The sequence below is a fragment of the Cyprinodon variegatus genome, unplaced genomic scaffold (assembly GCF_000732505.1).
Source record: "Cyprinodon variegatus isolate N-32 unplaced genomic scaffold, C_variegatus-1.0 Scaffold47, whole genome shotgun sequence".
NCBI classification, from domain to species: Eukaryota; Metazoa; Chordata; class Actinopteri; order Cyprinodontiformes; family Cyprinodontidae; genus Cyprinodon; species Cyprinodon variegatus.
The window spans coordinates 1433167-1460022 of NW_015150500.1; the positions used below are offsets into that span (position 1 = coordinate 1433167).

General features: G+C 37.2%; 2 protein-coding genes across 9 annotated transcripts in view; both read right to left on the reverse strand.

Moving 5' to 3' along the window:
• LOC107082142 (cyclic AMP-dependent transcription factor ATF-7-like) overlaps positions 1-12294 on the reverse strand; it is a 15991-nt gene extending 3697 nt beyond the window's left edge. For 3 of the 5 annotated variants that reach the window (XM_015370661.1, XM_015370660.1, XM_015370664.1), the window contains exons 1-9: positions 12192-12294; positions 8957-9017; positions 6889-6985; positions 6648-6775; positions 6411-6536; positions 6161-6318; positions 5908-6004; positions 5688-5807; positions 2648-2797 (exon numbers count right to left, since the gene is read on the reverse strand). In XM_015370661.1, the coding sequence (XP_015226147.1) occupies positions 2648-2797; positions 5688-5807; positions 5908-6004; positions 6161-6318; positions 6411-6536; positions 6648-6775; positions 6889-6985; positions 8957-9004 (924 nt within the window). In that variant the 5' untranslated portion in view covers positions 9005-9017; positions 12192-12294. The remainder of the gene's footprint in view (positions 1-2647; positions 2798-5687; positions 5808-5907; positions 6005-6160; positions 6319-6410; positions 6537-6647; positions 6776-6888; positions 6986-8956; positions 9018-12191) is intronic. The other 2 variants (XM_015370663.1, XM_015370662.1) reach the window with 1 other exon arrangement.
• Positions 12295-14774: 2480 nt separating this feature from the next.
• Positions 14775-25136, reverse strand: LOC107082153 (la-related protein 4-like). 4 transcript variants are annotated; one of them, XM_015370679.1, is made up of 15 exons: positions 24666-25136; positions 22387-22525; positions 21897-22125; positions 21420-21556; positions 19946-20049; positions 19570-19680; positions 19082-19135; positions 17612-17806; positions 17310-17413; positions 16615-16797; positions 16277-16328; positions 16030-16191; positions 15798-15931; positions 15557-15716; positions 14775-15374 (listed from the first exon to the last, which is right to left on the reverse strand). In XM_015370679.1, the coding sequence occupies exons 1-15, from the start codon at positions 24666-24668 to the stop codon at positions 15006-15008; spliced, it is 2136 nt and encodes a 711-aa protein (XP_015226165.1). In that variant the 5' UTR covers positions 24669-25136; the 3' UTR covers positions 14775-15005. The 4 variants fall into 4 exon arrangements, with proteins under 4 accessions (XP_015226165.1, XP_015226167.1, XP_015226166.1 ...); XM_015370681.1 differs by having other exon boundaries at positions 22402-22525; positions 24666-25122; XM_015370680.1 differs by having other exon boundaries at positions 14775-15371; positions 24666-25116.
• Between the last annotated feature and the right edge of the window lie 1720 nt (positions 25137-26856).

Here is a 26856-nt window from a genome sequence, read left to right on the forward strand (position 1 = left end):
GTTTATTCTTAATGCACCTTTTTCCTCCTTGTTTGCACCTTCTTTAATTACTATGCCAATATGTGACCAGTGAATTTCCCTGCTGTGAAATCAATAAAGCTCATCTTATCTAATCTAATCTAATATAATCTAACATTTCAAAACACGCTTTTGGTTCACGCGACTGCTGCTTATCACCACTCCCGCCCGCACCCGCAGCTTTCAATATTTGTCCCTCACCGCACAGCTTTGTATTGGGTCTCACGAGTCCCGCAGGAGTGCAGGGCTCTACCTCACAGACTCCCACATACTGGTGTAAGCTGTCTCTGGGATTCCACAGTAGTAGCTGCCTTAGTCCAGGTCGCCTCTTGGGTTTTATTTTATTTTCTTTATGTTATTTTTTTTATGTAAACCTAGTAGAATTTTACCCTTATATATATATGCTTCTCTGATTGGTTGATGTGGTTTGTCGAGCTGCAAAAGTTCAAATTTTCAAACTCTAGCATTTGCTGCTTGTGAAGCGCATCATGCAATGCAGATGTTAGAAAGCTCATGAGGCACTGCTCAGATGTTCAGATTCAAGATATGCTGCTTCTGCTGCTCGAGATGCATTTCAACCATATACTTTATATGTAAACAGACTGCTTCAGTTGCTCAAATTCAGTTTGAACGCAGCATAATGGGATATACATGAGGCTTTGGCTGCAGAAAATTCCTCTACAAAATCTCCTTTGCATGTAATGACGATCAGCAACTGCATATTTAGAACTTCTGATAAGGGGCGAAAAAACCTCTGCTCCCCAAATGAGAATTACATCACAAATCACACAACAGGGACAGCCAAAGATAGGCACCTGCCCCACTGTTACCCTGACAAGGACTAAGTGGGAGAAAACGGATCTCACAACATGAAGGATACAAAACAAAAGAGTGTGCTGCTATTATCACAGCTGCTGTGCTATGTAGCAAAACATACACTCTTATTTACAGCTGTAATTTTCCAATGCTGGTCCTTTAGGCAAAGTGTCCTGCAGGTTTTGGTTGATCTGGCTCAAACACAAACAAATGATTCAAAGGAATGAATAACATCAATGGCTTTTCGACAAGTCCTCTTAAGGAACTTTACTGACTCAATTGAGTGTAGGTGTGCTTAAATACCTTAGCATCCAAAACATGCAGGCAGGATGCCCTAAGGACACAGAAGTGGGAAACACTGATACTGAAATTGGGCAATGAGAATCATATTCGAGTCCTTTATATCAACAGCACATTTAGCCAGCTGCATGTAACCATATGTCATTTATAAAGCTGAAATAATTAAAAAATAAAATAACTCCTTTACCAAAATGTTTAATCACACTGGGCAATTAATTAGCAATATAATCACAGTTAAACAAAAGGCAATTTTCTAATCCCAAAGCAACTCAATTCTGGTCACATTGCATTTAACAAGAGTGATGCTACGTTCACACTAAATGTGACTTTAGCAGCAGGTTTAAATGCAAAGTCTATGGTTGAAGCACATCAAGGTGCATCAGATGGTACTCCAGCACATCAGGGGCAGCTAGAACTGCGCACCTTGCCGCATCTGAAGCAGCGCCTCATGAGCTTTTTAGCGTCTGAGGCACGTGATGTGCTTCAATTAGCAGATGTTGGAGCTGGAAAATTTGAACATTTGAACATGAACAACTGGTGTTAGCAGTTTGTACCATAACAGTAGTGGAAATCCCCCGAGAGGCTTGTGGCCTAAGGCTGGGCGTGCTGGGGGTGGATTCCCAGTGACAGCGTACCGCCAGTATCTGGGGGTCTGTGCAACTCTGACAGCTAAATAATATTTTAAGGTAGGATAATAAGCTTGATGACCTGACTTCACAGGCAATGTTTTGAGGTGTAATTTCCTGCTTAAGAACATACTGAAATTACTTTTAACCAACTTATTACACAAAATATACTAAAGCCTTTGAACACAGGAGCAGCACAAGCATCAGATGCATCTGCACACGCTTTACTTAATGCACCCATCATATTACTGCTAAAGATTAGAAGTTATTTTAAAAAAAGAAAAAAAGGCAAAGCCCTACTTCAGAACCAGACTACTGCATCTCAAACTCTTATATCAGAAATATACTGGGAACTACACGTAAAGCTAAGGAAAATGCAGCAATAAAGTCTGTGGGACGGTTTATATCGATACTAACGAGGCAGTGAGAGGGGACTCTCAGAGCAGGAACTGTGAAGTTTGTTAAAGCCCCAAAGAAGAGAGTCAGCATGAGTCTGTCCTTCCTGCTATACATGCACTATGTGACTCCAAACCTAACCGTTTTCCCTTGCCATTGACAGATTTCATTTTGTATTCCCCCCCCCCCAAAACAGATGTTTTACTTTGTAAACGTCTCTCTCGCATTGGTTTAAACATGAACCGATTGGGTCACGTACTCATTTACGATAGTCCAGCTGCATTTCACGCAGCAAGCATTACGGTTCAGTGCAAAGTTATCCATACAAAGCATAAAGTAACTTAATCATACAAAGATTTTCAGCAACATTGTACCATAACTAATTAAAATATAAGTGCCACCGTTGGCATTTTTTGTTAATTTTTTTTTTCTACCCTGCTGCTTTGTCTATACGTTTGTGTCGAACCCGTGTGCGTTCCACATTATTGTACCTGAGGTTGTGCAGGCGACGGTGTATCAGAGTTCTGAGTGGGTTGCTGGCTCTGTTCTTGTCGCTGAGGGATAGCAGGGATGGATCCCGATCCACCACCTGCTCCGTCTTGTGCTACTGGGCCTTGATGAGAAAGAGCTGCCTTCAGCCTCTACAGTAACACACAGGCAATCCACCATGTTAGTGTTAACCCCTCTAAGAACAACTGTTTAAATTCCTTTATAAATCACACCTGTACCTCAAGGTTAAGTGTGATTAGGTGGCTCCACCTTATGATTGACCCTCCCACATTGAACCATAAAAAGTCTAGTCTAAAGTCATAACGATGCATAAATGTCTAGGGTAAATGTTATTTATTGGTTACCATTGGCATTTTGTTATTTGTCTAAATATTTTTAATTGTATTTGAACCACAAATTGCTTGTTTTTATTAAACTGTGTTTCTTTAGAACCGTGCAGTCCCCTACACTTCCCATTTTTTCCTACATTGAAGGAGTGTGCACAGATGTTTTCTTGAAAATGTGTGATTATAAGGGATGGCATGTGTCTAGCAGGTTGGTTTCTCCAATATTAGACCCATCTGAGCACATTTATCCAGAGCAATAGGGGAGTATCATCTGCTAATAAGAAACATCTTTCCCCCTAATTTTGTTGGCCTAGTGGGTTAGAGCACTGCGCTTGTGCTCTGAGAAAGTTGCAAGTACCCAGTTCCATCCCCACAGCCTGCACTCTGGGTTCCTGAACAAGACCCTTAACCCCACACTGCTCCCCACGAGCCACACAATGGTAGCCCCCTGCATCCCCCTTTACAAGGCTTCCAGAATAGTCTAAGGATCCACTCTGCTCGATTAGAACAGGCATTTAAGCAATATTTTATTGTTTACTGTAATCAGTGGGGATTCCTGACACCTTCTTACATTTCTAGAAATGTAATGTTGGGCAAAACATTTAAATATTTTGCAGACTTTGAGATAAAATGTAATCAGCTTTTGAAACTTTTTTTCTTTATAAATCAGAAGAAATCTCAGAGAGGAATTATGGTGCAGTATGGTTTAATTTCCCCAACTTACCATCAGAGCCACCATTTCCTCCTGCCTCTAAAATGTGTGACTCACTCATGGATGGGTCAGAGTAAGTGTGAGGGACTGGGGTCTGCCAATGCATTGGTGCTAAGCCACAAAGGTGTCAGAAGCCTCATCAACCTCATCAACCCATGTTTTAGTTTTAAAGCATAAAAAAAAGGATAAAGGTACAGTGTTTAAAGGTTCCTTTAAGAGACTAAAATTAAATGAAAAATGACCGTGATGCTGATGGTCAACTGAAACGCCGGCGACAGCCACTTAGCCACAGCACTATGAGGTACACCAGTATCAGTTAAGTCACATGTGCGACCACAACCCCCATAAAACTGGCTAAAGTGTAGGGAAACTCCAAACACTTGTGCCACAATAACAATAAACACTAATATTTACTTTGTCTCCAACGCCCTGGACCATTTCCCACTGGTGCAAAGTCTTCTTTTCAAAAGAAAGTGGCGGTTTCATTTCATTTGGAAATCAAACTGCAAGAGTCTGAAGAGGAACTAAATCCAGGTTGCTTGAGGTGCAGAAGTTTTTACAGTCAGTTGAAATTTGGGGAAACATGAGAATGTGGTTTATAAAGCCCAAAGTGTTCCTCTTGGGTAATTTAGAGCAGGGATCTTCAAGCCAAGGACCCCCAAACTGATGGTGAGATGGAGCGGGGGACCCCCTAATTATATATATTGTATGAAATTGTGTTATATCAAACTGGTCCTATAGTCACTCTATTACAGATGGAGTAATGTGACAAAGTAATTTCACCCTGGGATTATTAAAGTATTTCTGATCCTGATTCCTCATTGATGGGACAGGTGTTGAGAATGAAACGGTGGCCAGCTTTGAAAGAGCTCCTGTATGTCGCTGAATGTGTGCATTGGTGACTAAAAGACATCATCTGCCATGTATCGTTTACTACAACGTGTTGAATTCATGTTAATGTGTTTTTAAACACATTTCAATTAGTGGAAAAAACGCAGTGGGGAATATAAAAAAAACCCCAAAAAAACAGTCTAATCAACCAAAACTTTCAAAACCCCCATGTAGTACCTCGGTGGCCCCCCTAGGGGTCACAGACTCCCTGTTGAAGACCTCCGATTTTGAGCATTCCATGCTTCCCTCTACTGACAAGCTGCCCTTACCTGAACTAAAAGACCTATAAAGTTTAGTCAAGATGAAGATGATAACGCCAGATCCACGCTGGGTGAGTGTTTATGATATCACCAGTGTGACGGAAATCAGGGAAGTAAATAATGGAGAGCAACATATAAGGAAGCCACTGTGTAGTAAGTGTGCTTTATTGTTTCGCACTTTAATCTGTCCAAATCCCTCTCACCAGTGCTGCGCCATGTTTATCGAATGTAAGCAGAGCTGTTTTGGCTTGTTAGATCAGAAGCATCTGGCGCGATGTGTTGACGTTCTTATGTTGCGTTCAATGGTGTCAAGTAATTTAGCGGATCAACACGGCTCTGGTGTTCCCACAGCATGCCGATCAGAGCAGAGGCAAGTTTAAAGCAGGTTGCTCGCCGAGTCGTTTTACCCGGGTAGACAAGAATCAGTGAGCCATTCCCACTGCCAACAAAAGTTGATTGTTCCCGGATTTAAACAGGTTTTTTGGCCTGTAGGAATGTGGCATTCATGCATATAGAATCCACACCAAGTACAGAGCATATATATATTTCACAGTACATTGACACATTGCCAGTAGGTTCAAACCTATCAAGCGTATTTTTATAGTTCCAATTTCATGTTATAATTTTCCCTAATTTATATACATTTTTAGATTTGAATTACCTATAAAACTATCAGAATTACTAGAAATATACAACTCTTTGTGCAGGAGATTTATATAACATAAGTTTCACTTTCTGAATGGAATCACTAAAATGAATTAATTTTCAATCATATTCTTAACCATTGGGGGTGCACTTGATAAATGAGAACAGTAAAAAACACTAATCTTACCATTTTGGTCTCAGAGTGAAGACCATATCCAGATGGGGAGGAGGAACCACTGCTGGCTCCGCCTATAGGAGGTCCTGGGATCCCAGGGATGTTAGGCACTGTGTTTACCGTCCTTGCAAGCTTCCACATAACAACAAATTTTTACAAACAAAACAAAAAAGGGTAAATAAAATGGAAAAGCATTTTTTGTTTTTGTTTATTCTTCTATATATTCACTTACAGATATAACTGAAGTCATCTGTACAGGGCTGGGCAGAAGAGGGACCGCTTGCCCATTAGAGAGGTGCCTCACCAGTGGATATGCACTTGTGGGAGATCTGTAAAAAAAAAAAATAAGCATGGTTTTAGCCCATTTGATAGATTTTTTTATTTTTTTTTGTGCAGATTGTATGAGAGCTTGATCAAACTTTCAGTGTTTATCTAAAAATATATCCTCAGCACAATAGAAAGGGGTAAAAGAGCAGGTAATTTACCCAAGCTGCCTGTTGGAAGGTGGAGCCTGTGTGATCACGGATGTTGGAGAAGGCAGAGTTGGATGGAGCTGGTCATTGGTCAGGTGAAGGGGAAGAGACCCCGGTCGAACAATCGTTGGAGTTGGAGCAGAGCTTACCACGGGCTTATTGAGAAACTCCTGTAAACAATAGATTATGCACTTTATCAGGATGCATTAGCAGTGAATATATAAGGCACTAATTGAGCAGTGCAACCCATGTATCTTCTCACCCGTGAGTCCCTGCTGTTCTCAGACATACTGGAGGAGGAATCTGGACTGTCAGGGGGAGAGGAATCAACTTGTAAGGACGACTCGTCCTCATCTTTTACTTCGGAGGGTGTTTGTGAAGGTGCAGCCTTAAAGAGCAGAAACGCAAAAGGAAAAATGTGAATGCTGATAATTCAGGTGAAATAATGAAAAGGCGACTCAACTGAATAAGCTGAAACTGAATAAACCTGTGTACTTACAGGGTGTTTTGTTCTCTGCTCGTCTTCCTGTGTTTTAGCAAACTCCTGATCAAAGGAACCAGCCAGCTCGTTGAATAGACCGACCTCCTCACAGTTCTTCAGGAAACGTGTGGGGGTTGGGGTCTGGTCTGAGACCAAAAATAAAAAAAGGAAAAGACATTAGTTACATCTTTGTTAGGAGAAAGCATATTCCTTAAGCCACATATTGCATAAAAATATATTAACAAGCTGTAGCACTGACCTGCAATAATAACAGAGTCTGTCCTGGCAGGACCAAATTTTAAAGTCATTTCATGTTTGTGTTTGTGGACTGAGAGGTGATCTTCATTTGTGAATCTCTGCAAGAAGAAAAAATAAGTCAACAGCAGGAAAACAGATGTATAGATAGAAGGAAAGAATATTTAATCTTCTACAATTTAAAGATGAATAAGAGCCTCTGCTTAATAAGTAGATGGTTAATAGAAAAATAATGTGAACAGGTGATATGTTACCTATTACTTTCAAAAGTTTCACCAAAATTCCATCCTATGTTATTTCTATTAGCCTTAAATTATAAAATATGCACCCTCGCACACTTTTTAAATATAGAAAGTATAGCAATGATTATGATTTTGAAAAGCAGGTACTTCAAGAAGGATCTCTTTCATATGAAATCAAATGACAATAAAATAGAGGCAACTTATTTTATTCTAAAGTTGCAATTTTATTTGTTTTTTCCAATCATAACGCAGTGATAATATGGTGGTGCATATTTGTGAACGGGATGGAAAGGATACATAGTTTTCAAACCTTTATAACCATATATCTAATAAGTTGTGTTTTGCATTTACTTTGTAGAACTATCTTTTGCTGTATTTTTTAAATTTTTGCTGTAATTTTAAAATGTAGCCAAAAGTCTTTTAGGATATGCCTGTACTAGCTTTGCTCATCTAGTGAAAAAAAAAAAAGGTTCAAGGTTGGGAGGAGTGCATCTGTGAATATTGGTTTTCATGTCTAGACCTGGTTTTTTAAATTTAATTATCTCTGAACTAAATTTATCTCTGGCTGGGTGATTCTAACAAATGGCCTTGCTCTGGTCTAAACCATTCTTTTATAGCTGTTTAAACTGGATTAAAGCTAATCAAAGGCTAATTCTGGCATGTTATAGGCGTACCGTTGTGGATATGCAACACTCTACTAAATAAATACATTTCAAATTAAAGCTTTGGCTAAATGTTTAGCATCTACAAGGTTTTCTACCAGAAATCTCCTTTGTTCAATTACAAGGCATTTAGGGTGAAATGCAGTGTTACTTTTCCTTTTATAGATTTTTGAAACAAAATCAGAAAAATCTTCTGAAATGAGCGTTGATACTACGTTTTTTTTGTTGGCCGAAGAGAGTGGCACAACATTTAATCCCACGCTTCAACATATAGCCATTGCCAAACAGTTGACAACAATGGCTCTCTTTCAGAAAAAAAAAAAAAAAAAAGATTTGTGGCTCTGCTATCATGATGTGTTACAGTCACAACTATGCAACATTTGGTCTTGTATAATTATGTAAATTCTCCTTAAAATGAACTGAATTTTCTGTTGCACTTTGATAGAAAAGGAAAAAGTTTAAGGAGTATTAATACATTTGGAATGGTCTATCAATGATCTTTACTGTTGACAGGCTGCAGCCATATCCCGGAACTTGGTTTCCAGCCGCTTTTGTTGATATTTGCATTTTCCCGTTCTCTAGCTTCCTCTCAGCCTCAAGCTTCTGTACGGCTTTACGATAAACCATAAGCAGTTCCGTGCAAACATGAAATTGTTTGTATAAACTTTTTTTTTTTTTTTTTTAAATAAAGCATTTTAAATGCCACGATAATCACATTTAATGAATGTTAATGTCAATTAAGGCCTTAAATTAAAAAAATAATAATTTAATGACTTTTAATAACACCCAGAAACCCTGATGACAGCTAAAGTTTTTTTTTTTCAAGCAGAATTATTATACAGGGTTATTGCACAGGGTTATTTACATGAGTATTTATATAAATAGGTATTTATCTACATAGCTATTGCACTGGATATCAAATATAAAGAAACAGGTTATTGCACAGGGTATTAAATAGTAATTGCAGATTATACATTACAAATGAAATTACATGACAACGCATGGGTTCCAAATGGTTGTAAGAATTGGTAAACGATTGATTGACCCAGAACGATTCTAGTGTAATGGCATTTAATATAAATGTAATGGAAGGAACCTAAGTTCTTTCTGTAAAGAATTACAGTCAAAAGGATTTAACCAGGGGGGTAGTATGGATGAGAAATTTTACCTGCCCACACCCAGGGGCCGTGCAGACAAAGGGTCGATCATCCCCCATCTCAAACAGCGTTCTGCAAGGAAGTATAAGACACAAAAACATTAGGCTTTAAAGGGAATTTCAGTGAAAACTGTTAATAGAGGACATTTTCTTTTCCTCTATGCACTTTTGAAATAATTGGAAAAGTATCATTTAAAAGGTAAAATGTTAATTATAGAAGATGTCATAGAGGACTACTTTATTTTAATGTTATGACAACATTAAAAGATTTAGTGTTTCCAACATGTCTTTGACACAGAACAAAACAACTGTAAAAACTTGGTTATATGTTGAGGAAACAAAACTGATGTTCCTCATCTTAATAATCCATAACTTTGGTGTAAGAAAGAGCTACACTGTCAGATTATTTTAATAAATTATAAAAAGACAAAAAGGACAGTGTAACAGTACACAAACTCACTACAAAGGGCTAGGGGGTATAGACTTAAAATTGTACAATAAAAGTAAGGTTAAAAAAAAAACTCTACATTATGTATGGGATGCCAAAACAACCATAGCCCGGCAATAACAAAAAATAGGTCTTTAAAAAAAATATACTGATTTAAAATGGGCTTCTTCAGTTCACCAGTTACATAAAGAAGTATGATTTATATCACTAAACATCTCATTGTAAACCCATATAATCTTAATCTTTAAATATGTCAATGACCCAATGGAGAAAAGAAAGAACCTAAAATAATAAAAATGCGCCAATTTTGTGGGGAGCTTTTAAACATCTTTAATTATTTTTATATAGACAATCAATCAAAATGGGAAATTTATCACAATAATTACAAACAATACAATAAATGCCGACCCCCACTCCTTCCATAACTTTGGCTTTCTCTCTCCTTATATTCTGAACTATGCTAATGTAAACTGGAAATCCCTACCATCCTGTTGAATCATCGACTGATGTATGTCGATATACAAACCCAATATAAATTTGGAAATCTCAGTCGTCATTAAATGACAATGTTGAAAATGGTGAATCTGCAATAAAGTGTGTCAATAGTATGACCAAGCATTAAGGTTGAAACAATTAATCGATTACTGAAATAATCGTCAAATAATTTAATAATTGATTAATTGTTAAATGGAGTTGGAGACTCTAAAACATGCCTTTAGCTGACAGAGGGTCCCACTTAGAGCTGCAATTATATCAAAATTGTAGAAAAATATATAAATCTTTTGTATTTAAGATAAAAAACCAAAAATAAAACGTTTTTGTCTGTCAATATGCTCTACTCAGAACTCCTCAAGTGGAAAAGTTTTAGTTTCACCTGATTTAATTTCACACAAAAAAATTAGTTGAAGAATCTTTGGCTATCAGATTATTAATAAAAATAAAAGAACCGATAGCTTAATCAATTTGAAAAGTAATCGTTAGTTACAGCCCTACCAAGCATAACAACGGAAAACAATAGGTGAAGCAAATTACCCAATGACTTAATAACAACACCGCTAGTGGTTGGGATACACTGGACAACAAATTAACCTCAAAATGTTAGAAGCTAAGGAAAACAACATGCATCTGGGTTTTAAGAAAGTCTGAAAAGATCCAAATTTTGACAATTTTACATTTCAATAACCAAGTATTTTCAAATTGGATGCTATGGAATGTTCCTGTTCTGCAAGTCAGTAACTCATCTGAACCGGAAGCAGGGTCGTTGATGTAAATAGGGACCAGGGTTGAGTGGTCAGAAACACAAGAGCTGCTGTAGCTCAAACTGCAAATTACTTTATCTGATAAAACAAATCCAACTTGTGTTTAATCTAAACTGAAACACCAAGCAAAGGAGTACATTTATCAAAATTGGGCTGAAGTGGTATCAATGCCACTGTGGAGAGGCTGCAGATTTGCACCTATTAGGGATTAGGGATTGCATCCCAATTTGATGCAAAGCTACAGACCAGTCAGGTGCACACTGTGATTGTGTCTACAAGTGAAAGAGCCAACATTGCTCTTGTGAACATCTCTGAACTGCATCATAGAGCACACAAAATACAGAGGTAGAAGGAATGGTAGATTATTTTGTGTCATCCAGATGTTTTTATGCACCGCACTCAGATAACAAATGGCCCCAAAGACAGTTAAGGTTTGATATTTGTGACGACTCTGCTGCTTTTTCCATGTAGCTGTCATCTTGACTCATTCTATCCACCAGGCTATTGTTGCAAACCACATTCACTCTTTCATTTAAAGAAATGGAGTAGTTTGAAGCAACTTGCAACAAATACGTTTTTTTTGACAGGTTTGAGGTCATTAATTGGCCTTCAAGTCACCAAATCTGAACTATTTGACAGTCCCTGCACATTAAAATCTGATCCTTAGAGGAACTTCAGAGAAACTTTTAGTGGCAAATGCCACACCACACATTCAGGGTCTCTTTTTTTTCCATACTTTAACAGGTCGAGGCGTGTGTGATTTTATGTGATCACTTATCAACTTAGTAACACATTTTAACAGTGCTTCTGTCTAGATCAACACGTCAAATCTGATTAAATACAGAAAATTAACCTTGCACCTGTTGAGACCTAAAACCTGCGATTGCACCGGAAATCCAGATCTCATCGGTAGGTTCAATAGCTTGAAGTGGTCAGTCTAAAGGGAGGGACACAGAGGCTGAACACAAACGGCCTAAATGAAGGGTTTGGCTTTGGATGATAATCAGGGAAAAAGCTTCGAGGATGAGGCAGCACAACCAATACAAGCTAACGTACAACCCACACTGCAGTGTCATCGAGTCGGTGAGCAGTGGCTGTTCTTACATATTTTCTAAATAAAGGTCTTCATATTCAGACAGCAAACTGATTGTGCGATACAGTGTATAATCTTTGCTTGCCATGACTTTCTGAAATATGTTCTGAAACGTATCATATTCTTACCACGTTTATGTACTTCATTCAAAATAGACGTAGTAATATTAGGAATCTGGCATGGTATGGAAATAATTAAAGGCCGAAATATTTAGAAATATTATTTGGCACCCACACATAAGCTAACTGTCTTCGTGCTAACTGCTAAGCGGAGCTCTATAAGCCCACTAGGGGAAATGTACACTACACGTTAGCAAGCTAATGCTAACGAGAGCTGTGGTTATTAACACCTCCGAAGGAGCAAGAATATAACGTGGTTCTTAAACACCAACCTTATGCTCCAGTTTATTCAAAAACAATACAGGATGTGCAATTCGTCCACACTTACCGGACGTTTAAAGTGCCTTTTTACTCCCCCTCCCTGCACCCGGACAGCGCCGCTGGCTGCGATGCTGCTGCTGCCTGTCCGTTGTTGACACTCTGACACTTGTATTAGCCAAATCTCGCGAGAGTTTAATGTTACGTAACAGGGTTGCTTTCTCGCGAAGCGAATGTGACTTACATTTACCATCCATTAATCTAAGTTGAGTTACATTTTAGAAGTTAAAACTTCAGATTTTATGACAACATAGCATCTTATGCAACAAGGAGTCTATTGGTATATAACGAATGCACCAATAAGTTTTTGTCTCCGGTGGGAAAATGGTCCTTTAAATGTTACATAATTATCAGTTATTTCCGGGAGTTTGTTATGGCAGAATATTATGGTATGTTGCTAGAGCTTTGTAAAAAGCAAGACTTGTGTATTTTAACATGATATACACATACGCAGATTTAGTCTTACTTAAAATGCTTTATTATTACACAATATTAGCTTGATAAACCAGTGTGTATTTCAGTAGAAAAAAAAAAGTTTTTGTTTTGTTAAAAGGAACTTTAAATATTTAATGAAATTGGTAGGGTTAAAAGATAAGTAAAATGAACCAAGATCTATACCTTTTACCTAAAATAAAATCTCCAATAAAGTAATACTTGAGCTTGAAATAATATAAGCACTCCTAATGAAAATACACATTTCCCATAATTGGACAATAAACCAGGCAGGACTTTATAGGACGTAATCAGGATGCCTTGTGCTGAAAAGGCACAAGGTTGGCAAAAACATGCTTTCTGAAATCCACAACCAAAATCATAAAAAAAAAAAAAGGAATTTGTATCATCTTGTTTTCCACATTTTAAACAATCACATAAAGCAAAATGAAAATCTTACTCTCAACATTTTTCAGAATTTTAAGCATCTTATAGGTGGATTTCATTGACCACCTCCACAGGTATGTGTTCAACACTGAAACATAATCCCACCCATTCGCTGGTTTTAAATAAGATCAGTGCACACAAATTCAAATCAAGTTAAAAAAAAAAAAAAAAAAAGAAGCAAAGTATCATGTTAGACTCCATAGCAATGACAGCCCTTAAGACAAATAATATATATTCTAAAATTCTACAAAAGAGGAAGAATGCAACAATAAAAAGCTAGAAGCTGAAGCCCCATAGATGGCATTTACAAAAATTTCCTTTTATTAAAATGCAAACTATTTGGGTGAGTTCAAACATGGCAATTTGTTTAAAACGAGAAAAAAAAGGCTTTAAAATTTGACTTGAGAAAACATCTGAATTGCAAATCCAACTTTTCTTTCAGGTCCATCTAAAAATGTTATTTAAATTTTTGTATAACTATATGAAAAAATTAAATCCCAATCGTAGCTTGAGAATCTGACTAAACATGATTTTTTTTTATTTTTATATATGCACTGATTAGCCTCTTGTCCCTTTTTTTGGCAAAAACAAAAAGATCCTTTTAGTCCTTTAGTAGAAAAGAATTCATTAAACCTTGTAAATTTAGTTTAGTTACTTTCCTATTTACAGAGGCAAACCTGTCACCAGATAAACATTCAAATATGATTTAATACAACCATATCTGGTTTTATAAAATATTCTCCAGTTCCAAGACCAAAGGAAGAAAAAAGGACTTATAGGAAATTTAGGATTTAAATTTAGTTTCATGCTACATTTTAGGCTAGAGTAGCTTACCACTGACAATTTTTATCTAAAATTGAAATGTTACAATAGTAATGTATTGACACAACACAAACAATATGTACATTCAAAATAATCATCTGGCAAGATCTTAAATTTGATCACATGCTGCTTTAAACAAGTGCTTAAGTTCAATCATTTTGACACCTTGTGCACTTTTAAGAAAAAAAAAAAAAATACATGTTGAGTGAATATAGCAGTGCTCCACAATTACTGAAGCAGCTAAACTAGTGACCGTATTCCAGCTATAAGAGATACTGAACTAACATTTACATCAAAGAAAAAAAATAAAATAAATGCAGAAAACTTAGTTTTCTATTAAACCAGCACAATTGTACCATGACATGACCATACATTCTAGGGTCCAAAAAAAATTGATGGAAAAAAAAAAGTGACAGAAAATAAAGCAAGCATTACCAAATATCTCCAAACTATGTTAAAACACATTTAAAAAGCAAAATCCAAAAAGGAAAAACTAATTCATTTCCAAATCTCGATTGGAATTCCTCTACAGATGCATCCATCACCATGGAGGAATACATTCAATAATTGCAATCCAAGTAATTTACAATCTGATGCAAAAAAATAAAACTCAACAATTACGGTTCTGAGATCCTCAAATACCAATCCTCTGTTGTTTTATCCCCCGTTTAATGCATTTCATTGTCAATAAATACATCTTTACCAAATAAAAACCTGAGCAGTCACCCTAAATTTAATACACCAGGCTGCTAAAGAGACCTCCTGCAATGATAAGCACAACTTCCCCCATCAGATGATAAAAAAAAAAAAAAAAAAAAAAAAAAAAAAAAAAAANAAAAAAAAAAAAAAAAAAAAAAAAAAAAAAAAAAATAAAAAATAAAAAAATACCCATAATACATTGTCAGGATATCTGTTTAGAAGTACTGCCATATTAAATTAAATTCAAAATTACACACTTAACATTTAAGCACTGCTAAAATAAACATTTTCCTTTAAGGAACATTGACTTTTAAGTCACAGTAAATATTTAAACATATTTGACAAAATCTGTCAAAAGAAATAGATCCATCTGTATTTACATATTTACACATTTAAATAAGGTCTGTAAAGTTCTGAAATGCATTTATTTTTGTAAGGGTGGGGGTACGTTTTGCTCTTTGCCACTGGATTTTGGTCCTCGCTGTGGGGGGAACTGCTTGCTAGCATTCGAGCCCCTCTGATGTTCCCGGATCTTCATCCCGGAACCTTTTGCTCTGGTATGACCGGAAGCGCCACGGAATGTACGGGACAGCTGTCGAGAAGGTTTATCTCCAACTTTCTCAGCACCTTTTTTGGTGTTCAGCTGAGGCTCCTTAACAGTATTGACCTTGAGTTCTTTCAGAGGGTGGTTGGGGGAAGTGACAGGAGGCAAGGGGGATGGCGTCTCTGCTTGCGGTGGGTCTTTGGCTGGTCTCTGGCACACCTCAGCATAGCTAAGCTTTCTTGACTCCTGCTTAAAACAAACAAAAAAAAAAACAGATTAGGCACAATAAATCTGAAACGTAATGATGCACACTGCACTGTAGATGTCTGGTATAATGGTAGATCATGGAAGCCCTTAAACTATTTAACAGAACTGCATGAAGAGTGAACAAGTGTGAAAATGCGAGTGTCACATTTAGAGATCTAGCTTACCCATTCTTGCTCTGATGACTGTTTTTGAGAAACAGTTTTACCGCTCACACTGGGGGGTGTTTCTGGAGTGGTTTTACACTCAGCCTCAGTGGATGGAGCGAGGTCTCCCTGCACAGCAACTGGTTCACCTTCATCTCCTTTGTCTACTGTTAGACATGCACTAAAATTTAAAATAAGGAAAATGAGTCTTTATTATTAATACATTTTATAATAAAAAGTGATTTGATTGCTGATTATTTACCCTGAATCTGGCGGTGTTGCCATTTGCATCTCAGCAACAGCTGGTGTAGTACACGGGGAGGTAGAATCCTGTTTGTTAGCAGGACTTTTAGAGCCTTTTGTGTTAACAGCTAATATATTTTCACGATTTCCTGTCTGAAATGCAATTTAGGAAAGAAAAACCAAATAAAAATTACAATCATGCAGCGAAATCAATCCATTTCAGCATAACTGCTATGAAGAGGGATAGTTACCTTGGCTTGAAGCTTTAGGCCACGGACGACATCAGAGAGGCGTACCTCTGTCACAGTTTCTCCCTGAACAGGGACCACAGACCCTGGCAAAGGAGGGAAGCTAGAGCCTGCCAGGTCAAAATTAGGAGGGGCTGCCTTGGCTTCCATCAACGGGACAGGTTTCTGTTTCATTTAAAGAAAGTTAAAAACAAAGAGAAGCAAAAACATATTTTGGAAAATGGATTTTAAAAGGGGACGGAATGCCTACCGTGGAAAACTCGTCTTCTTTTTTCCTTCTCATGCCTTTGTGGCCATTCCTCCTATGTAAAAAAAGATCAAAAGAGTTGGGGGGGGAAAAAATTAAATGGAAAACCAAACATATAAAGCTTAGGCATTACATATCAAGTAGAAACAATGAGTGTCAAACTCCAATTGATTTTTATTCCCCAGTTAAATACAAAATAACTTTTTAAGAGCGGGAAAAATGACAGATAAAAAAAAAAAATAAAAACATAACTCAAACACTCACTGCATTATATATTGCTGCATTTCGTAGGAAATGCTAACATCTTAAATTTCGTTCTACTAATAAAGACTTTAGCTGACCTGTCTCTTCCTGCACGGCCCTGATCTCCACTGGATGTCGAGAACAATGAGGACGCCTCTCTAAGGTTGAAGGCAGATAAAGCAGACTGTGCCGTTGGACCAGAGATGCCATTCATCATTGTCCCTAAAGCCAAGTTAGATGAAATAGGATCTCCAGGTCTATGATGTCCTTTGACATGGTTCCTAACAAGAAAACAACATGCATTAATAGTGAAAATTAAAAGCTACAGTTAAATGTAAGCAGTTCAAAATGTTTAAGAACAAAGAATAAGCCAATGTATAAATAAAAATGAAATATACAGGCATGTTAAACCCATCTTTACAGCAAGATAGGTACATTGGCAATTCTAAAGGGTCATAACCTAGGACTGCCAACAAAGTAGCAAAGTAGTTTATTTGAGATGAGCACTAAAACAGAGTAGAAGATGTTCAAATTATCTGAAAGTGTTTTAACTTTATAACTCAATTTGATAAAATGATGCAATGTGCATCAGCGCAATTATCTTCATGAAAGACGTCACCCAACTACTTAAGGATGAATCTAAACCTATTTATTGCTTCAGCATGTAAACATTAAGCTCACACTTTAAGTACTGAAGCTTAAAAGGGAAAAGAACCAGCTGGTATTACCCATTTAATTACAAAATCATTCAAAACCAGACATGAAAGAGATCTGTATCATAGTTTGCATGTACCTGTTCCTGCCATTAGGACGATGGCCATTGACCGAGCCAGAAGTTAGTTTGTAGTTCCCAGGACTGTTGTATCCATTCACGAATCCAGCATTGGGGAAAGGGGCCTACAAAGATCGTTTAAAATAAGAAATAAAATTTAAAAAAATCCATCCATACAAAAAATGTTAAAAAGGAGGCATCTACCTAACTAGGTTTGAGATTTTTTATATATATATTTTTTAATCAGGATTCTGTATTGAAGAGGACAAAAACTTTATCTGAAAAGGTACAAAAAAAAAAAAAAAACCTTGTACAGTACTCACCAGTGGCGTTTCAAAGTGTGGCACAATCGAGGGGTTCCAGGTAGGAGACACCAAAGGGTAAACAGGATACTCCTGCTGAGGGCTGTACACCGGTGGCATATACACTGGAGGCACATACTGGGCCTGTGGTTGGCCTGGCTGCTGGTACACCCCTCCATTCTTCCCAAAGAATGTATTTATGGCCTTAATGCGAGCCTAAAGAGAAAAAAAGCTGTTGGTTTTTTTTTTTATGTACAAGAACAGCTCTAGAAACTTTGTGTTGTTGCTTTATTGTCGTTTTATCCCCTCAGATCTCATAATCTCACGGTCATGAGGCCATAAAACACTGCTATAACAAGGGGAGAGGAGAAAAAGAAGGGTAAGGAGAGGAAAGGTTGAAGGGAAAGAGTAGGGCAAGTAAGGGAGGAGGTAAAGCAGAGATCAAGATTTATGTAGAGTAAGTGAAGGTCCTCCTGGATAGACAGTGCATATGGGTCCTTCCAAGCGCGATACTGATCATCACTGGGGACAGGTGAACAGAGGCCTTGCTAAAGGATTATTCACCTTTGACTTGTACGACATTAAAACTTAAGTTTGCATACATTCTTTGGAAATGTGACAGATCAACCCAATCAAAGTCATGCATTGTCAAATTGTAAGTCACAGTATTATAAGGAATTGTTTAGTTCCCTGCATGCTTATTCGGACATTTTTACTTAGGGACGTGGTCATTTTACTGTCAACTATTTAGAAATCAAGCCTCTGAGAAAAGTTCACACCGTTATTTATCCGCACACAGGATTCTATATTGTACCACAGGGTCTGACCTTCAGTGCCATCTTATAGAATGACATATTTAAAAAGAATCTGATGTATACTCACTGCTGTAATGTACACTGTGTTAAACTCGTATCAAAACAGTGTGCGGAATTCAGGCAAAAAAACCTGGTTCTGATTTATGTAATTTCTTCACAAACCTTCAAGGCCTTTATAGAACAGCTGGATATCCTAAGATTTAAACAGACTACATGGGCCATCTAAATGATCAAGTCACTGCTTATTTTGGCTTAACTCATCTTATCCTAACAAAATACACCAAAATTTGTGGTTCAATTGTGGAAAAAATATGAAACAGCCCAAAGTATTGAAAGAGCTTTGAGAACTGTAGAACTGACCTTTTTTTACATAATTTATTCTACATACGCAGTTGGCTTTGTTGTGGATAGGTGGGACAAAAAAATGGGAAAAGGGATTTACAGTAATCACAATGTGCACAAGAATAAGGTGATGTTGTTAAATGAAACATGACTGGGCATTGTTCATTTTAGACAGACCACCTCTCTTTATAAGGCATTTATCCACCCAAGGTAAAACTAAGGATAAATCCCACAAGCCTTTACATGATTAATTAACCTGCTTTTCCATGACACATGAAAATGAAAGTTGATCTTGAATCTTTCAATTTAACATCAATTTTTTTTTTTTTTTTACCATGATGGGTTTCCCTTTGAAGACTTTAACTTCCTCTCGTAGGTACCTGTATGCCTGAATGAGAATCAAAAAAGAAAAGGAACAAATTTTCACTCAACAGCTATTTTTTTTTAGTTCATAAAAAAAAAAAAAAAACTGTCCCCTAAACCGAACTGATGATTATGCTCAAAATGTATTTTTTTTTCAAAGTCATCATATTTACCTATTTTCTATTGAGAACTACCAAAGCTACCAGTGCTTTAAAAAATGACTAAGAATGAAGGACTAGATTTTAAAAAGATAAAACAATTGTGGCACTATAGGGCAAGTTACCATTTCTTATCACTTACAAACATTATTGAGCATAGTTAACAATTATATTTAGGTTTATAAACAAAAAAATGGTATGAAAATGTTGATTTTCAAAATATATCACTTAGTGCCCTATAAAGGGTTAAGTAAAATCTATAAGTATAATAATCAAACTAAAGAAATTAGTTATAGCGTACCTGCAGTGCATCCATATCCGACTGAAAAGTTATGTACCAGTTGCTGTTGTGAGCAAACTCAACACCCAGCAGTTTTGGACAGTTTTCATTCTTGAAAAGAGCCTCTACCTCCTATTGAAAAAAATAAATGCAATATGGATTCAATATCAAAGAATATTACAAACTCAACTATAAAATAGCATATTTATTGAGATGAATTTAAGGCACAAAAGAAACACTAAGCAGGCTTAGATCTGCCATCTCCGATATCTGACTTACAACAAGCTTTCTAAATTAAGTTGCAAACAGTGGAGGGGGGAGCACCCATGAGCACTTAGCAGGCTTTACAGTTTATTTACTCAATCCAGAAAACGGCTTAGTATGCAGCAATTTTTACCTCAACTGGTGTAGTCTCTGGCACTTCCCTTAAAATAATGATACAGCGGCTGTGGTTAGGTCGAACTTTCTCACCAGCATCATCAACTTGCACTAAGGGAGAAGCTGTACAAAGAAAAAAGAAGAAGAAAGAAAAAGACACCACTACATAAGCTTTATGTCAATAAGGGTACGCTGGGTTAAAATAAAAGCTGTTAAAACCACTATGCAATTAGATTTCCCCATGTTGCTGAGGATTTTAACTGTTAAAGAAAACATTTCGTTGATTCATTTTATGTCTTTTTATCCTCAAAAGGTAGAGTTAAAATAAAGGTTTATTTATATCAATGTCTACCGTAAAAATTGTGAGCCTGAGGTGTAGATCATAAGGTGTAGCCTGAGGTGTAGATCACAAAAGATTTTAGGACTAAATTATGAAACAAGTTTCTTCAACTACAGAAAATTCAGCAGTTCTACCACTTATTTAATGACTGTTATTGTGAAATAGACAGCCTGCCTGAAATCACTGTAATTATACCATATATTCTGACAATCCTGGTTTTGTGTACTTAGTTGTGATACATACTTGTTTACTGCACCACTTCACGGTTCTCACTTAAAAGGCTTGATAGACAGTTTACTGTGTAGTCCCACACCAAATGCTAACACCAAGCTCCTTTAACAAGCTCGGCCCGCCAGACTAATTCACGCCGCGTACATTAGTCTGGAAAGGAGCTGGCAGACCCTGATTTCAAAGGAGGGACTAACAGATGTGATGCAAAAAAAAACCTCACAGCAATCACTTGTTGTAATGTTAACGATATTAAGAGTTCTTTGGGGACATAAAGTACATCATTAAAACATCGGTCCGTTGCAGCTTCAATCTCGACTGTCTACCACTGCAGTTCAGCATAGAATAAAGTTAATGCAGTCTGGGGAAGGTCTGATGATGTTTAAATTGATGTTTCCTCCAACATAATTTTAAATTAAAGCTACAGTACACATGAAATAAAAATGTGTCATTGTGATTTAATTGACCACTTGTAAAATGGCTTTGGGTGTGTTAATATAGTTCCAAGGAGATGCTTTAGCACTCTGCATGCATGCAGTGCCTTTGAAAAGATGGACTTTCACTGCTTTTGAAGCACAAACTTGATAAGTTGACAAAATGCTTTAGTTACCCAAAAGTGGTGGGGAAAATGTCCCAATGAAATAGAATGGGGAATGAAACTGATTTGTCAAATCCATAAACCATACTTTTACTATTCCAAGTGCATTAAAGAGGTTATGAACAGTAAAAGTTTAGAGACAGAATTCGACTTCCTTCCTCAACTGTCACAAATATAACAGTTAAGACATAGAACAGTTTTTCAGCCTTTGGCGAGGCTTTCAACACAGTTTACGCTTTCTCCATCAAACGTTTACATGAATACGTCAACAGCATCTCCACAAGCATTATTTTATGCCAATTACGACAAGCAAAGTATTGTCAATACCTCTCAATACTTCCAGAATCAGATCCATATCAGTGGTGAGAGCTTTGATGTCCTCCATGCAGGCAATTGTCCAGATAGGAATAAACTGATCACCATCCATCTGGGATATCAGGTAAAGATCCTTAGAAAGGTTCTCTCTGAAAGAAATTTGACATTTTATACAGCATTGTTTTCCACTTCAACTCAAACTCCATTTGAATAATAAATTCTTCCACACCATTTCCAGTTAGAAATCACAAAACTTCCTGTAAATCGTGTTTAAAATTGTCTGACTTAAAACCACGACCTTGCAATGCAGACATGGGGAATTATTTCCTGAAATAATCATGTTTGAATTGATAAGTATGCGTAAAAAAAAAAAAAAAAAGGTTTCAACACTTTCAGTTGCAACACAGTAATTTTGGTTAGTTCCCCTGTTTTTTTAAGCCATTTCCAAATACATACAAAGCCTTGAGTGAGGCAACAAAGATGATTTACCTAGAAAAGCAGAACTCCAGTCGCTTTTTTAATGACTCTCTTACGCTCTCCTCAGTCACTGCTTCTCCCTCAGACAGTTCAGCGTGTGTGGAGGGATTGTCCTGTTGATCGTAGACCAAATACCCCAAATCTGGAAGCTCCACATCATTGTGTGTGAAGTATTCCTCAGGGCTATTCAGGTAGTCCATAGAGTATCCTTTACTCTCCGGAGAGAACAGCTCTGAGAATCCTAAGGCAGAAAGTCTTTTATATTAATGCTCTGCTTCGATATGTTAATAATCAGCTGAACGAGTGCCGATTTTGCCTCTGCACAGACACTTAAGGCCCAAAAGTCTACTCGTTTCTTCATATTTTTTATTTACTGAGTTAGCAGCAAATATTGTACTCAACCCTCATAAGACACTTTTCAATATCATACAGACATAAGACATTAGATGCTTTATAACAGCAACATGAAAACAAAAAGAACAACTCCCAACAAGATGCATACCATCAGTCATCTCACCAGAGGAAGAGTTTGTGTGCAGCCAGGAGGAACCATCTGATACTTCTGGGATGTCGTTCTGTTGCGTTGGGATCTCCTGCCACACTTTGGCATTAGGGTTAAGATTAGTTCCCTTGGTGGTCACCTGCATGGTAAGGATAGAGATGATGAACAGACTGCACACACAACAAATAGCTAAATAAAGTATGCAGCAAAAGCTGGGGAATGTGGAACAGTTTACTACCATCTCAATATAAACTTTAAGCTACAAAAATCATGCAAAAAACAATAAAAAAATAATAATTTAAGATTTTTATGAAGTTTATTCATTAGAAGCCTGACAAGAACAAAGTGAAAGAGGGCAGGAACCAAACCAGGTGTGTTTGAGTTTAGGGCTGTCGCCTCAACACAAACCACATTCTCTGTTTGTTGCTCTAACTGTATGTAGTGATAAATTTAGCACCACAACATTTTTGACATTTGTTTCCATTCCTACAGTACATACTAAAAAAACATTGGTATAAATCTGTACTTAAAGTATAAAGTAACCTATTAAAAAAAAAAGAAAAAAAAACAGCCGGATGCCACTATATGAATTGAAAGCTCAATTTTCAGCTAAGGATGAGGGAGGTCTTGTTGGTTCTGTACTTCCGATACGTTCTCACCTGTGTCCACCCTTTCAAATATTTCAACATCTTTTTCTGAATACGGAATTGTAGCATAGAATAGACAATTCGCGTTTGCAGTTTGAAGAACACCTGCTTTCTTCTGATGATTTCTTTTAGCTAACCAATGAGTGTTTGAATTATACGACTCATCCAATTACAGTAGTTTTCACTAGATTGGGATGCGTCAATGATCTGCATTGGATGGCGCACATGACGTGAAATAAATATTTATAAACATTAAACCAAAGCCAAGAGAAACGAGTAACATTTGTTTTTAAAATGTAAGGAATAGAAAGTAGATACTTGTATCAAAAAGTACTTAAGTACAGTATTGACAACTCTGATCATTACACACGTTGACACTGGGTAACAGATTGCCAGTGAGATATATTAAGACATGTACATGAACGTTTAACATCTCAATATTTGCACCAACTTTAAAAACCCCAAGCAAACATAAAGAGTACGGAATAGCAGTGCACCCACATAGAAAAGTAAATATCAATAGATTAGATCACGGATACATTTAATTTAGGGTGAAACACAGTTGAAGAAGTTGAACAACCTTGCATTTTGACAGCCTATTGTTCAATCACACAAAAGCATTGGCTAAATTTAATCACATCCAATCCATTGAATGAAGTAATCGTAAATCCAGCTTTACACATTGAAACGCCAAACCCAGAGCTCCTATTGGTTTGCTTCACCCTAGCCCCGCCCCTCTGTCTTCACATGGATCAGTGCTGAGCGAGTTGATCCGCCTGGAAAGCTCGCATTTCACAACGTTAAGCAACCCGTCATCCCATCAAAAGACATGACTCTTCTGTATTTGCTACGTGTTAAAATGTTGCATGTAAAAAATCCACCTTGTAGACTAACCCTGATTACAAATCCGCAGCTTTGCCTTTTTAATAAACAGAAAGGAAAGGAAAACGACTTAGACGTTTGAGAGGAGCACGTGGCGTCGACATACTGCTAAGAGTTTTGGAACTTGCATATACGCCGAAAACCTGTTTATACCACTCGATTTAACCATACATGTTGGTGATAAGCGACAACAAACACGTTGAAACCCAACTAACCCATTTTTAAGAATAAAGTCCCCGTCGACCTTCGGTAGACACGCAGCGGCTAACATTTACCCGATATCACGTGCAGAAGTTACAACACGTGTAAAACCCGAGAAATCACTTCATTTAGCCTTTGAGCAAAACATTTTTTCCCAACAATCCTGGAAAGCAATAATGCGTATTAAAAATGACAATTTGATTCTCAGTAGTGGTGTTTTTTAAAGTACCATATGTTAACTTTATAACATCAACGTCACCGGCGTTTAGCTAACTAGCTAGTGTTTACTACTAGCAAACCAGCTGTAACCGGCCTGACTTTACTTTTCCATCCTAATTTGTTAAAAAGGTTGAATTAAAAGCAGTTCAATGCTGAATCTTCTATTCTCTATTAGACTCTCGGCGTCTTAAACGTTGACAAAACACACAAGGAGCTGCCGAGTATGAACGACCTTCACGTAGCACAGAGTGAAAGAAGCAGAGAAGACTGAACTGAAACAGGTTGGCAGTCATTAGCCGAGGTGAAAGAGCCTCCAGGCCGCACACTTACCATAATAACTCGATATTCGTCCTCTACGCTGGTCAGTGCTGCTGAATAGAATTTATGCAGACCACTTTCTTCCGTATAAATCTTTAAATATCTTGATTTTTTTTGTATTTGTAGTCCTTTTCTTTGTCGGTTGTAAATGCGGTCTCAGCACGCTGTGGTCCCTCTGTCGCGCGCGTGCTCAACTTTCAGCAGTTAGTCTCGCGCAAAGCAACTTTAACCAGTGACTATCAGTTAAACGGCACTTTCGCTAAATCTCTAAAGATGTATCCGCCTGTAACATTAGTTGAAGTAATTCTCTATTAATTTCTCATGTCTAACTGAGAGCCACGCAGCGGTTAATGCAGCGTGTGACAGCTGCTGCTCCTTCTGACTGCACCCCGCCCGCTCCCACCTTAAAAACAACGAAACGGCTGCGACGAACCTCCCTGATGAGGAGGCAGTTCCCCGCTGCTGGAGAGGATGTTGATGTAACCATGAGAAACACCGAACTGCCTTGATCTTAGAAGTTTTGCATTTTTACCCAAGGATATGGGAACTGGCAAATTTAAGTCTCCCCCTTATTTCCATTAAGCAAACTTTATGATTCAGCACTTTTTTTAGAGAAGTTGCTTTCATATGATTTAGAGATGTTTTTATAGGTTAAGAATGCCATGCAGATATTTTAAGACATGGGCGGTTCTAGACAGGCTTCAACGGGGGCCAGTGCCCCTGTAAATTATGTCCTGTCCCCTGTACTGAAAAAATAATACTTAAAAGAAATTCTAATGATGATATGCGCTGGAACAGACATGGGCTGCGTTCACACTGCAGGCCTTGATGCTCAATTCCGATTTTTTTTTTACGTTGCCGTTCATATTTTCAAATATATGCGACTTGTATGTGATCTCCTGTGTGAACTGCAGTCCTACAACGCAAGTGTCCTGCATGCACAGTAGAGGACGCAATGACGTCACAGGCCAGCATGCTTTTATTTTCCAGAAGTAAACATGGATGGTAGTGCCAGTGCGCATCTAGTGGTCTTTTCCAACCATAAAAACACAATATTTTCAATATGGCTAAAGATAAATACTGCTCTCTGATTACACGTTTCTTGCCGCGTCTTCATAGCAAGACACAGAATAGTGACCTTTGTTGGGCATTAATGATGTTCAGGTTGGATGAATGCGACCTGGCTGTTTAGACACAGGTCGCATTTGAAAAGATCAGATCCGTATCGGATTCAGGACCACATAGCCAAGTGGCCTGGGTCAGATTGGAAAAAATCGGATTTGTGTTGTTCAGATTGCCATGAAAAGATCAGATCCAGGGCGTATGTGGGCAAAAATAATCGGATTTGGGTAACTTCAGGCTGCAATGTGAACGTAGCCATGGTTACTGATAGGTCCTTTGGATCCATTTCATTTTTTTTCTTTACAAATTATGTTTTAGTGGTGTTGAGATAGGATCCCAGTTTTCATCTGCTAAATGTTTTTTTTTTTAAACAAATGAAAAAAAATGTTTACAGCTGCATTATTGAGTGTTTCTTGAGTTCTAATTAAGATTTTATAGAAAATGTTAATTTGATATTAAATTAAGTGAAAATATGTAAAATTCCTAAATTATAAATGTATATTGACCTCATAAATAGAATTTTAAGTAAACCTAATTGAATAGAAATTTCACTTTATGTAGCTCTCGTAATATATTTGAATCCCTTGTCCTGTTTTTTTTTTAATTTAATGCTTTTTTTTGTGCCCCCCATGAAAACACGCTGGCCCCCTCCTGGCCCCTTGGTACATTTGGTCTAGATCTGAAACTGTTTTAAGAATATATATATATATATATATATATATATATATATATATATATACATACATATATATACATACACAAAAATAGTTTCAGTAATCTAATTCTTAAAGGGATTTTTATTATATTAATTCATTATAGGTTGCATAGATTCAGCCACACATTTTTTCAAATAATGAAAATTAGAGCTAATGAAAAAGGATTTTATATACTGATTAGTGTCCATTTATCACAATATTATTGTAATAAGCATAGGGATATCCAAAATGCTCTAGAGATATCCTAATAGATGACTGTGCTGAACATGGAACGGACTAAGGGCCGGATTTATCAAGATCCAATTTTGCGTGCAGTAATTTGCGCTCGCAAACTGGAATTTTGCGCGAGGGGCTGAACCATGGTT